General features: G+C 44.8%; 1 protein-coding gene across 1 annotated transcript in view; it reads left to right on the top strand.

Annotated features, from left to right (window-relative positions):
- The window catches only part of stpg2 (sperm-tail PG-rich repeat containing 2), a 327,666-nt gene that overhangs the window by 61,081 nt on the left and 252,541 nt on the right, over nt 1-14,044 (top strand). Inside the window, exon 7 of the mRNA XM_080200232.1 lies at nt 13,484-13,591. Within this exon, the coding sequence (XP_080056358.1) occupies nt 13,484-13,591 (108 nt within the window). The remainder of the gene's footprint in view (nt 1-13,483; nt 13,592-14,044) is intronic.

The following is a 14,044-nucleotide window of genomic DNA, read 5'->3' as shown; positions in this document are numbered from 1 at the left end:
TCATAGAGAAGGAAACGAGACAGTGCAAAATGTAGTGTTATAGTCACAGCTAGGGTGTAGAGAAAAATCAACTCAATGCAAGGTAAGTCCATTCAAAAGCCTGACAGCAGCAGGGAAGAAACTGTTCTTGAGTCAGTTGGTACGTGACCTCAGACTATTGTATCTTTTTCCCGATGGAAGAAGGTGGAAGAGAGAATGTCCGGGGAGCGCGGGGTCCTTAATTATGCTGGCTGCTGTGCCGAGGCAGCGGGAAGTGCAGACAGAGTCAGTGGATGGGAGGCTGGTTTGCGTGATGGATTGGGCTACATTCGCAACCTTTTGTAGTTCCTTGTGATATGTAGCCTTTATCTATACTTCAGCATGACCAGGGCAACATTTATCTCTCTAACCTCTATTTGCTCTTCCCTTTCACTCCTACTATTAGAAGGAGCTGCGATTCAAAAAAAACAGTAACATTCTTATAGAAGCGCTCTCATCTTCCCTAGAACTAGTACCAATGCTCCGTAAAACACAAACCCTCTTTCTGACTCTATCTGTCTAGCCATACCTCGAATTTCCTTAGCTTCCTGTCCTCACTATTCCACTACGTGGCTGAGAGATTAACTCAGAAATTACTACCCTTTTCCACTTAAGCATTGTTTGCCTTATACTTATATCTGTGCATTAATAACATTCCCAATACTGACTACCAGCTACGCAGAAAGACAAGAATTAACCTAACTGGGGAGAATTGGCACTTTCCAATGTGAAAAGGATATCTCATTTATTTTCATGTACTTGTGCAAGGATGTCCTTGCTATAGAGGCAGTTCAGCGAAGGTTTACCAGGTTGATTACTGCGATGGCAGATCTGTCATATGAGGAGAGATTAAGTCGGTTAGGATTATATTTACTGGAGTTTAGAGGAGTGAGAGGGGATCTCATAGACATTTATCAAATCCTAACAGGATTAGACAGGGTAGATTTGGAAAGAATGTTCCTGATGGTCACCGAGTCCAGAACTAGGGGCCACAATTTGAGAATAAGGAGTAAACCTTTTAGGACTGAGGTGAGGAGAAATTTCTTCACCCAGAGGGTGGTGAATGTGTGGAATTCGCTACCACAGAAAGTAGTTGAGGCCAAAACATGGTGTGATTTCAAGACGAGATTAGATATCGCTTTTGGGACTAAAGGGATCGAGGGATATGGGAGGAAGGGGGATCAGGATATTGAATTTGATGATCACCCATGATCATAATGAATGGCAGAGAAGGCTCGAAGGCTGGATTGCTTCCTCCTGCTTCTAGTTCTTACGTTTATCAGAATGAACATTCTAATTAATTTTTGGGTCTATGTCTAGAATTTGGGTCAGGTAAGGTAATTTAAAAATTCTCATCCTCATTTTTTTCCAAATCACTGCATGGCCTCTAGGGTAAATACATGGGGTTACGGGGATAGGGACTGGGTGGGATCTTTGTTGGTGCAGGTTTGATGGGCCGAATGGCCTCCCTCTGCACTGTGAGGTTTCTATGATTCTGTTTCTCCCACAGACAGCAATGTGATAGTGACCAGGGAAATTTTTTGTGCTTTCGATTGAGTGATAACCATTAGCCAGGAAATCGGGATTAACTCTCCTGGTTCTCCTCACAATGGTGCCATTCGAGCTTTTACGCTCACCTGAGAAGGCAATTCGAGCCGTGGCTTAACGTCCTATTCGAGAGCTGGAACCTCTGACAGAGTGGCACTCCCTCCTTGCTGCATTGGTGGGTCAGACTGGATTATTGCGCTGCAGCCCACAGTGGACCTCTGCTGTTTGTAATCTGTATAAATGACTTGGAAGAAAACGTAGCTGGTCCGATTAGCAAGTTTGTGGATGATACTACAATTGCTGGAGTTGCAGATGGTGATGACGCTCGTCAGAGAATACAGCAGGATATAGATAGGTTGGAAAATTGGGTGGAGAAATGGCAGAATGGAATTTAATCCGCCCAAGTGCAAGGCGATGCATTTTGTTAGATCCAATTCTTGTGAGAGCTATAAAATAAATGACAGAACCATCAGAAGCTTTGATACACAGAGGGATCTAGGCGCTGATCCTTAAAAGTGGCAGCACAGGAGGAAAAGATGGTGAAGAAAGCATATGGCATGCTTGACTTCATCAGATGGGGCATCGAGTATTAAAATTGGCACATGATGTTACCGTAATATAAAACGTTGGTTAGGCCACATTTGGAATACTGCGTCCAATTCTGGTCACCACATTACCAGAAGGACGTGGAGGATTTGAAGAGAGTGCAGAGAAGGTTTATCAGGATGTTGCCTGGTGTGGAGGGTATTAGCTATGAGGAGAGATTGAATAAACTGGGATTGTTCTCCCTGGAAAGACAGAGGCTGAGGGGCGACCTGTTGGAAGTTATAAAATTATGAAGGGCATAGATTGAAAGGTTGGAAGGTTTTCCCAGGATAGGAATGACAATTACAAGGGGGCACAAGTTCAAGGTAAGGGGGGCGGGAAAGGTTCAGTGGAGATGAGCAGGGGAAGTTTTTTACACAGGCGGTGGTGGGGGCCTGGAATGCACTGCCAAGCGAGGTGGTTGAGGCAGATTTAAGACTTACCTGGCTAGACACATGAACAGACAGGGAATAGAGGGATACAGGTGGTTGGTCTAGGTAGGACAATATGATTGGCGCAGCTTGGTGGGCTGAAGGGCCTGTTCCTGTGCTGTATTTTATTCTTTGTTCTTTGGACCTTTCTGTCTCAGAGTCTCAGCAACAGTGCCAGGATGACAGAATCAGAGAATCGCATTAAATTTAGACAAATGCCTACAGCTGGCTCCGCCTCTAACCCCAATATGCAAATTAGCCTTTCCTTTTGCCATGTAAGGCCCTTCAGTATATAAAGGGTTTGCCATTTCCTATTGATCAAATGCAAGTTTAGTGTCACTTTATAATTTTTTCAATCTACTCTGTCGCAGTTATTCCCATTTGTTCCTGGTTTGGGATATTTTATCATATCCACGGAGTCTATTATCTGTCAAGCCCAACCTGATGACAAAGCTTCATTATAAACTGGTTGATCTCAGCAAAAATTGTCTCCAGGTTTCAGAAGATGTAAGTGCCACCCCAGCAGTATTTAATATAAATTCTCACAGTGTCTACCAGTTTAACCACCTCAATGACTAGCACCTACTGGGCAGTACGGTGACACAGTAGCTGGCACTGCTGCCTCACAGTGCCAGGGACACGGTTCAATTCCCTGCTCAGGTCACTGTCTGTGCAGAGTTTGCAAGTTCTCCCCGTGTCTGCGTGGGTTTTGTCCCTGTGCTCCGGTTTCCTCCCACAGTCTGAAAGAGGTGCATTGACCCAAACAGGCACTGGAGTGTGGCAACTAGGGGAATTTCACAGTAACTTCATTGCAGCACTAATGTAAGCTGTATTTGGGACTAATAAATAAATTTACACTTCTCAGTCAAAAGGTGCTGGGTTTGTTCCCCACTTCAGAGACCTGAGCGTAAGGATTAAGGCTGATACACCCAGTGTTGTGCTGAGGGAGTGCTGCATTGTCAGAGGTTCTGTCTTTCAGATCAGATATTGACCCGAGACTCTAGGGTGGGTGTAAAAATCCCGCCAAACCACATTTTGGACTTGTGGATAAAAGCAACGTACTGCGGAGGCTGGAATCTGAAACAAAAACAGAAAACGCTGGAAAATCTCAGCATGCCTGGCAGCATCTGTGAGGAGAGAATAGAGCCATCGTTTTGAGTCTAGATGACCCTTTGGCCTCTTGCCTTTCACAGTGGCAGGAGGTGGCACGCCGCATGCTGGCAGGTCCCACTGTTGACAATGGGGTTTCCCGTTGAATGCGCTCCTTGCTGCCGGGAAACAAACAGCGGGGGGTGCACCATTGGTGGGGTTGGAAGATCCCGTCGGTGTGAACGGCAGCAAGATTTTGGTTATTGTGATTGGCAAGAGAGTCAGAGGCTTTTCATGTAGCAAGGGGTTAGAGTTAAGAATTGGTTGTTGGATCTCTGTTGGTACAGGTCCCACAGTCAAAGCAGCAAGAGACTCAACCATTCTGCACTTTGACTTTCTCAGTACGTTCATGTCTATACCATCCGTATACCATATGACACCCATATATCATGCATATACCACATAGCAGGCATATACCACATTCTATGCATATACAAATGCTATGCATATACCATATACTGCGCATATACCATGGTCTACTTAATAGGATGGCAGAGAGAGATTTAATAGTAAATTTCAAAAGTGCATTGGGTTTATACTCGAAGGGGAAAAAAACAATTCCAAAGGATCTTTCAAAAAGCTAGCACAAGCACGGTGGGCTGAATGGCCTTTTCTGCTGTTTTTTTTTCTGCTTCAGTTACTATGGAGTAAATCCAGCCAAATTGTGGCAGGGTCAATCAGGACAGCAAATAGTTTCATCACAAAATAACCGGTTCTTGCTGTTGGAACTTCCTCCAAGTCTTTCCCGCTGTTTAAGGCATCAGTATTCCTGGGGAATGAAATCTTTTGCAAAGGTTCAGTTGCAAAGCAGCCTGAGCAAGGTGACTGCAAATGACCGAAGGATGCAAGTAAATGTGGCGTTTTTACAGAAGTGGGAAAGGACAGCGTGAAGGGTACAGTTGTCCCTCCCATGACTAATGACCGCATAATGTCATGGGCATTGCCTTCAAGTTCACACTGTGGTCATCAATCAGTCAAAAGAGGCAGCTAGTGACCATTAGATGGTTTCATTAGCACCCTGCAGGCTGACTGTCCAGGAGACTCCCCATCTGTCTTCATTAGAGATTGCGAGCTGCTTGCTAGTGGTTAGCAGATGGGTTATTATTGGCAGCGCTGCCCTCTAGGCCTGGCTGAGAACCTGGCAAAGTTGTCCTACTTAGGGACGTACAGCTAGTTATCTCACACAGAGCAAGCAGAAATGCTGAGAATGTGCCTGAGGCTCCCTGTCTGAGCATCAATTCTCTTTCCACAGAAAATATGGAACACTTAATAGCTGCAATTTTTTTGAGCCCACCTAGTGTTCGCTGGTGGCGTTTCAGAAATGGTCCAAGTCCCAGTTGAGCCTAGCAGCCGCAGTACTTGTGGAAAAGCAACATTTGTTAAAATGAAATGGTTTTACTTCATCGAGTCCTGTTGGCGCCGTGTAATTACGATGGTAATACTCCATTGTTCTGTCTTTCCAGAGGCTACTCTTCTGAAATTAGCTGGTGCATTTGGGGCTACTTTGGTTGTATTGCACAAGAATTCTTTTCCTCTTCCCCCCCCCTCCCCCTGCCTCCTCAAGACGTACCTTAAAACCTACTGTAATGGCTTTAACGAGGTCCACGATGCTGACCTCTTCGAATACGAGCTCCTTGATTAAGGTGGCTTGTCCAGTCAGGGGGCCTGAAAGTACATAACGTGGAGTGCCAGGGTTACTAGCACTCTGGGTTTATACTGAGTGTCACTGACCATGGAAGTAAATCTAAGTTTGGTGAAGAGACATCGGCCCTGGGAGGGGTTATTTCGCTGATGTCAAGCCTTTGGTCACCTGTCCCATGATGTGGCTTGCTGCCACATTTTGTTTACAAAAGTTCCAGTGAGGATCCTCAGGGTGTTTTCCAACCCAAAAGGCAACATGTAAATTTAAGTTGTTGTTGTTATCATGTTTACAACCTTGGTAAACTTGTCTTAAAATGGAGAGAGTAACTTGTGGCAGACACACGGGCTGTTATATCATGTTTTACCGATGAGTATGTTGTGAGGACTGAACAGTAGCTGCTGTTTAGTCAGAGATCGGTCATCTGTGTGAAATTTAACCTACACTATTCGTGGGTGGCACAGTAGCACAGTGGTTAGCGCTGCTGCCTCACAGTGCCAGGGACCCGGGTTCGATTCCCGGCTTGGGGTCACTGTCTATGCGGAGTCTGCACGTTGTCTCACGTGTCTGCGAGGGTTTCCTCCGGGTGCTCTGGTTTCCTCCCACAGTCCAAAGATGTGCGGGTTAGGCTGATTGGCCAGGATAAGTTGCCCCTTAGTGCCCCAGGATGAGTAGGTTAGAGGGATTAGTGAGGTTAATATATGGGGTTGTGGGAGAGTGCCTGGGTGGGGTTGTTGGTGCAGGCTTGATGGGCCGAATGGCCTTCTTCTGCTGTGTTTGGATTCTATGATTCTGTGATATTCAGATCTTTACAGCCTAGATTGACCCAGTAGGCATTGCCTGAACTTTTCATTTTTCTCTGCCTTTTCATTTCCTCTTTGCTTCGCCTCATCTCTGTTTCTTCCAGCTTACAATTAGTTTGTAAGTGTTTTTAAATTCTGGATTTATAGAGTAGCGTGGAAAAGTATAGAATCCCTACAGCGCAGAAGGAGGCTATTCAGCCCATCAAGTTTGCAACAGAGCATCTTACCCAGGCTCCCCCCCCCTCCCCTCAGCCTCTACTCATAACCCCCACACATTTACCACAATCCACCTAACTTGCACATCTTTGGACTGTGGGAGGAAACCCACGCAAATATGGGGAGAATGTGCCTCACACAGACAGTGACCTGAGGCTGGAATCGAACCCGAGCACTGTGAGGCAGCAGTGCTAACCACTGTGCCATCATGCTGACCTATTCAGCTCATTGACTCCATGTCAGGTTCTGTGGTGCACTTAGTCTCACTCAAGAACACAAGAAACAGCAGCAGGAATGGACCACATGGTCTGCTGAACCTGTTCTACTGCTCAGTATGATTTGTGCTTTTCATCTCCACTTCTCTGCCCTGATCCCTTGCTTTCCTGAAAGACCAAATATCTGTCTGTCCCAGCCTTAGATGTACTCAACAATGGAGTGTCTGCAACCCCATGGAGTAGAAAATTCCAAAGATTCACAACTCTTTGAATGAAGTAATCTCTCCTCATCTCAGCCTTAAATGATTGGCCCCTTGAGGCTGTGACCCTCCTCGTGTTTTAGATTCCTCGATAAGGGGAAACAATCTCTCAGTGTCCACCCTGTCAAGCCCCTTCAGAATCTTGAAGGTTTCAATGAGATCACTGTCATGACTTCATTCAGACCATTGAGGCTGGCCGATTGGAATATAAACTCCCTGATTAAGGAGTCAATTGATGGGCCAATCAGGGAATCCTTTCCTTGTATTTAACAGGGAGTGTTAGTTCCTCTGGCATTCCTGAAGGTAGACTGCTGACTGTGAGTACTCTGTGTACTGCTGTTGGAATTGTAAATAAAGAGATTCTGGTGAAGGGACCTCTACCTCGGAAGACTTATTATAATCACCTTATTCTTCTAACTTCCAGAGATTATAAACCCAATTTACTCAATCTCTTAACATAGGACAAGCCCTTCATCCCAGGGAACAATCTAGTGAATCCTGGCTGTACCATTTCCATTGCAAGCCTATTCTTTCTTAAATATGGAGACCAAAGCTGCACCCAGTATACCAGACATGATCTCACTAAAACCTTTTCCAACTTAAAGCAGGACTTCTCTATTCATATACTTCAATCCCCTGATCTCTCCCCATTTCCCTGCAAACCTTTTCTCCTTGGAATATTTATCCAATTCCCTTTCGAAGGCGACTATTGAATCCATATCCACCACTCTTATCAGGCCAAACATTCCAAATCCTAACAATTTGCTGTGTAGAAAAAGCTTTTCCTCCCTGTTTCTTTGGCTTTATTAACCTGTCTTGTCAACTTCAGAGATTCATACACAAATTCCTCCTCTGCTCTTTGTTCTTTTCCTCACATTGTTGTGTTTTTTTCTGCTCCTTGTGTTTCTTTAGTAGATGAACATTGAGCTACCAGCTACGCATAAACGGGTTCCAATTTCCAATTCTCTTCCCTCAGTAGTGGTGCACTAAGACAGACTTTCGTCTGTTTCATTCATGGAACAGTTTGCTAGTCAATTGCAAGGGGCTTATAGCTTGAGGGATGCCACTCCACATCAAGTTGACCAAGGGTCTCTCTCACTCTGATTACCAGCCATTGGCATGTTTGGATGGATTTACAGGCTGACACTCAACCTCTGTTATGAATGCATCTTCTTTGGCCATCAAGCCCTGGGGTGGGACTCGAATCCTGGAGCTTCTGGCCCAGAGGCAGGAACGCTAACCCACTGTGTCATGAGTGGCACAGTGGTTAGCATTGCTGCCTCACAGCTCCAGGAACCTGGGTTCGATTCCCAGCTTGGGTCACAGTCTGTGTGGAGTTTGCATGTTCTCCCTGTGCCTGTGTGGGTTTCCTCCCACAGTCCAAAGTTATGCAGGTTAGGTGCATTGGCCATGCTAAATTGCCCCTTAATGTCCTGGGATGTGTAGGTTCGAGGGATTAGCAGGCTAAATATGTGGGGTTACAAGGATGAGGCTAAGTGGGTTTGTGGTTGGTGCAGACTCGATGGGCCCAATGGCCGCCTCCTGTACTTGTAGCAATTCTATGATTCAATTACAAGACCTCCTACATAAAGGTTGGTTAACACAAAAATACATAGGTCCAAGTTATGGCCCTAGACCAGACCCCCAAGTTATTGGCAGGATCCGGTTAGGGATCAATAATATTTTGTTTAAAGTAGACAATGTTTGTGATTTCAGTGCACTTGTTCAGTAAGTAAAAGCCACAGGATTTCACGGGTTTTCAACAAACAAAAATAAGCTTTGCTGTGCAAGGTCAGAAAGATAAAGCGATTTACAATGCCCGTCTTACAGAACAGTCAGTATTACTCTGAGGTACATGTGAATTAAGAGACAATCTGTAGTCTAACACACTCACCATATCATAAAACAAATGCCCAAATGCAACCAAAACTGATACTATATACATCTCAATAACCCACCCAAATGTTAGTAACACTGTGCGTCAATCAATCTCTCTGAAACTCTGTCTCTCTCAGGAGTGATTTTGATCTTCACCCTTGAAGATCTTGCCTCGGAATCCCCTCCAAAGGTCAAATTAACTTGTACAGCTTCAACTATGGCCTACCTTGCAGGTATTGACATGTTGACAGTTCCCATGACAATCATTAGCTTGACTTTATCCACTTTTACACGCATTCATGTTTATTATTGACAATCACAAAGGGCATTTGGCCTCTCCCAAAGGAACATCTTTACCTCTTACAGTGGTGTCCCTGGAATATTTCAAAAGGATACCCTAGTTCTCCCCCCACCCCGGGTACCTTTTATCTCCAAAAGGATACCCTTGTTCTCCACTGACCTTCAGCAATTTTAAACCTTCGTCTGGAAGGTTTAAAATCCAAGGCCAATATTTCATGACCTCGCTTGGGCGAGGCTCGTAAAATCCCACCTGAGGCCAAGGGAGAATTCTGTTCTGTGAGCTGTGGTAAAATTCAGGCACGCAAGTCATGTTTTGGACGGCACACTTGCGAAAATTGGATCTGTTTGCAAACAACTGCACATTTGCACATGTGGCTGTTTCTGTGAACCACGGATGTGCAACCTACAACCCATCCCTGCTCCCACCTCCCCGGTCAGTCCATGTGTAGGAGGCCTAAGGCTGGCTGGCAACTGGAGAAGCTGGCCTCCAAACCGGCGATTGAAAAGTGAGAAGTATTGGATTCTTCCTAAAGCAGCACACCATCAACAAGCAAAGACGAGTTCAATCGTGAAGCAGTGTTTAGCGGACTGCTTTTGAAAGCTGAAGATTGTAGAGCAAGGATAGACTTGTTTGTGTAGGTGTAGAGGAAGGAAAATTGTTTTGAACCTATTAACTTTTAATGTAGATTCACTGGAATGGTGAACGTGGGATTCGTGTATAAATTGCACACATTCTTTGTGCTGGATCGTGCTGTGTGGGGGAGTATTGTTATATAGATATACAGTTACTGGAAAGAATCAGTTATTATTCAATAGAATGCTATAGAATTACAGCACAGAAGCAGACCACGACACAATGGGATTTATGCTCCACGCAAAACTCTTCTCTTCTCTCTTCAATTCACCCAGCTTATTTATCCTTCTATTATAATCATTAACAGTGTAAGCTAGACTCTGATACAATCAGAGTTGGTTCCAGTGTTGACTTTGGTAAGTGCACACCCATTGTTCAGTATTTATTGATGCTTTTTAAATGCTTTTGAATTGAAGTATTGCTTGTTTGTATCCTAAGCATTGTTACATACCAGAAAAAAATATATATTTCTTACGCGCCTCCAAATAGCAATTGTCAACCTTCAAGGAAAGATGTTCTTGTTTTCCCTTTTCTCAGCCGCCATATTTCCAGAGGCAACTACTTTCTTCCTCCGTCTGTTGGTAGCTATTATGGACACTTACGGCTGAGATCAAATTGTGCAGGAGCGCTTCAAACCTGACAGTTTTCAATGTTATCTAATAGGCAAAGATGGGTAGTTGGAGGTAGGTTGCAGGGATGGCCTTGAGCTCTTTGAATGGTGAAACAGGCTTGAGCGGATGAAAGGCCTCCCCCTGTTCTGAGACTCACGTGCTCCTTGTGGCTGGCAGTGTACTGCAGACACCTTGTAAATCATACATTTATATCTAATTTCAAATTCCTCACATAAAAGAATTTTCTTCTTTCCCCTAGCCCAGATCCTTTTCAATTCCCTCCTTTTACAATTGAGAGACAAACTCATAGAACGAGTGCTTTTACTTCGCTTTATAAAGTGGTTTAAGAATTTATTAGAACTCATCCTTTTCTTTCAGTAAAGGTTTGGACTCATGATGCTGCAACAAGGATGTGTGTTCCTCGCTGGGCTGGGGTGTTCCTATTGTTACTGATGGGTTTTTACTGATATGGTATTTGTTCAGTCGTGAGTGTGAGACTTTCCCCATCTGTAATGACATGTCCCAGTCCTTGTGAATTGGCCAGTCTGCAGATTTATAATCATTCGCTCTTGTTTTCAGTAAGATATACACTGAGGTGTCAGTGAACATGACCAATGGCACTAAATAGCCGCATGTACACTCCACACAAAAGCACAGTCCGTCTTGTGTTCTTTGAGTCATCCATATTTGTATTGAGCGTGTCAAAAACTATGCTCTGTTAACCCCATCAGGTCAATTGCTGACACCCGAGTGTTGCCCCAAAGAGCACAACGCCTCACTTATCATCATTGATTGTTCTCGGAGGTGATGTCCCGTGTAGCTTAATGATACCTGTCATGACCCAAATGACATGCATTATGTCACACCAGGGGCCACTGCTTAGCTGCACATCATCACACAAGGCATGTCAAGTCCAAATTACAATTGTCCTGACCTTCCAATGCTCATTGCAACACATCTCTTGTCAGCTTTTGTAAACTTTCTGACACGACCTTTATTATATTTCTGATCACTTTCATTTCCTTGAACACGTGCCGTAGAGTTTTTCTGTGCCACTTGTTTCAATCTATATCTATATATTTTTAACACAGAATTTTAAAGGAACCAAGAGGCTATTTGGCCAGCCGATCTATGTTAGTTTACATTCCACATGAACCTCCTCCCATCCAACTTCAGTTCTCTTTCAGCATATTTGTCCCCGGGAGAGGGGAATGGAAGTTGTGGGTTGGTGGAGGTCAGTAAAATCATGGACCACCATGGCAGATTGGTTCTCCATTTCCCACTGGGGCATTTAACCGATGGGCCGTCTGGAACCACGCTGATGCAGTGTTAGCACTGCTGCCTCACAGCGCCAGAGTCCCAGGTTCGAATTCCGGCTTGGGTCACTGACTGTGCGGAGTCTGCATGTTCTCCCTGTGTCTGCATGGGTTTGCTCCAGGTGCTCGAGTTTCCTCCCACAGTCCAACGATGTGCAAGTTAGGTGGATTGGCCATGCTAAATTGCCCCTTAGTGTCGGGGGGGGGGCTAGCTAGGGTAAATAGGGTAAAGGGTAAATATCAGTTACATGGGTAACATGGGTATAGAGTAACATGGGCCAAATGCCCATATGAGAAAAAGGGTAGCATGGACAAGTTGGGCCGGAGGGCCTGTTTCCATGCTGTAAACCTCTATGACTCTATAACTCTAAATGCATGGGGCTATGGGGATAGGACTTGGGTGGGATTGTAGTTGGTACAAACTCGAAGGGCTGAATAGCCTCTTTCTGCACTGTAGGGTTCTTTGAATAGGGCAGGTTACTCACGCCCCCCATGGATCAGTGCTGGATCTTCTTGCCGACCTGCTCTAGACTGCAGGTTCCCTACCAGCCTCTCCAATGGGCCACTGCTCCAGGGGGTGCCACTGATGTTCCTTTGCTGCCAGTCTTCTGATTGGGTTGGCAGCTCTCGGGAGCGAGGCTGAACCCTATGGCAGCCACTTTATTGGGTGCTGGCCGTATAATCCAGAGGCCGATATCAGGCTGTCCAGTGAAATTCAATTCTGATAGCCTACACCACCGGGTCAGGCCATTCGGCCTAGCTGGTCTCTACTAGCATTCATGCTCTGCACTGGCCTCCTCCCACTCCTCATCGTCTAACCCTGTCAGAATTAGAATGTCCGAAACTCTGATGTGCCTGGATGTTCTGATCTTAATCACGCCCTTGAAATTAGATTCAATTTAAATTGAAAGAACCTTTTTTTAGTCATTGTTTTCCTTATCCTGCTTTTGATGGAGAACATCAGCAAAGTGATATCCCGACTTTTACCATGCCGTTTGTGTGATGCCGCTGTACACACTGACCCACAGTGATTCAATGCTCAGGAAAGTGTAGTTTATTCATTAGTATCACAAGCAGGCTTACAGTAATACTGCAATGAAGTTACTGTGAAAATCCCCCAGGCGCCACTCTGGCAGCTATTTGTGTACATGAGGGAGAATTTAGCACGGCCAATGCACCTAACCACAGTCGTTCGGACTGTGGGAGGAAACTGGAGCGCCTGGAGGAAACCTACTCAGACATGAGGAGAACGTGCAAAGACAGTGGCCCAAACCCATTAATGCCTTTATTTTAAAGATTCCTGTCTGCGTTTTCAAACCCCTATGTCAATCCCATCTGTCCCAATCTCTATGCTCTCCAGCCCTCAACCCTCCGAGACCTCTGCATCCCTCCAATTCTAGCCTCTTGTACGTTCACTGATTTTTGTCACACCACTATTGGTAGCTGTGTTTCCAACTCTGGGAGCCTGGAGCTCTGGGACTCCCTGTTGTAAATATCTGCATTTCTCTACCTCCCCCTTCCCTTCAGCGCACTCCTTAAAACCTACCTCAATAACAGACCCAGCCTTCAGTTGCCTGTCCTAGTATCTCCTGATGTGGTACTTTATGTGCATGAATCCGTTCACGCATCAATGGCAAAGGTACACTGAAAGTGACCCATTGGTTGGGAATGGTTTTCCAATTCACTGGTGGATGTGAAAGGCGCTATATAAATCCCTTTAGCATTGAAGATTATGCGATGATTTGATTGAGGTGCAACTTTGCTCGATGATCTTTCCAGTGAGACACTTTGGGGCATTTTGTTATGTTAAAGGTGCTATAAAGATGCAAGTTTTCACTGCAGTTGAGAATTTAATTGTCTTTCTCACCGTTGTCTCCTAGGGTTTCCCAGGACCGGCGGAATATGAAATAAAAGGTCTGTTTGATGAAAAGACAACCTTGCTGGAGAAATACAACCCTTCACACCCTCCGTTCCTCTCTCAGACCAAGGTAAAGCACCCTGCTGCCCACTCTCCAAACTCTCACCATTCATTCTTTTTAACCTTCCTCTGCTCTGTTTTGTTCAGTCTCCAATGACTTTTCCCTGAGTTTTAGTTTCTTTTTAAAGTGTTCTGGGTGCCAATGTTGTTGCCTGATTAATTCCCCTCACATCAGCATGGATTATTAACCTGCTTCAGATCCCTGTTTAGCTTGGGTCGTTACAAATCTTTGTCATACAGGTTATATCGGTTAGTTTTTTTATCTATTAGGAGGGAGCTAATAGGTTTACTCAGCCCAAAAACATCCATTAAAGAAATGTACACATTGCAAAGACATTGTTTTCCTTCACCTCAGTTCAGCAGAAAGAGATCCTTTGTTTGCTCTTAAAGTTTATTTAATCATCACAAGTAGACTTACATTAACACTTAATGTGTATTAATCCATATTATATTTGTACATCAA

The sequence above is a fragment of the Carcharhinus amblyrhynchos genome, chromosome 1 (assembly GCF_965287045.1).
Source record: "Carcharhinus amblyrhynchos chromosome 1, sCarAmb.v2.hapA, whole genome shotgun sequence".
NCBI lineage: Eukaryota > Metazoa > Chordata > Chondrichthyes > Carcharhiniformes > Carcharhinidae > Carcharhinus > Carcharhinus amblyrhynchos.
Note: the sequence above shows the minus strand (reverse complement) of the source record. Positions and strands in the feature narration are given on the sequence as shown.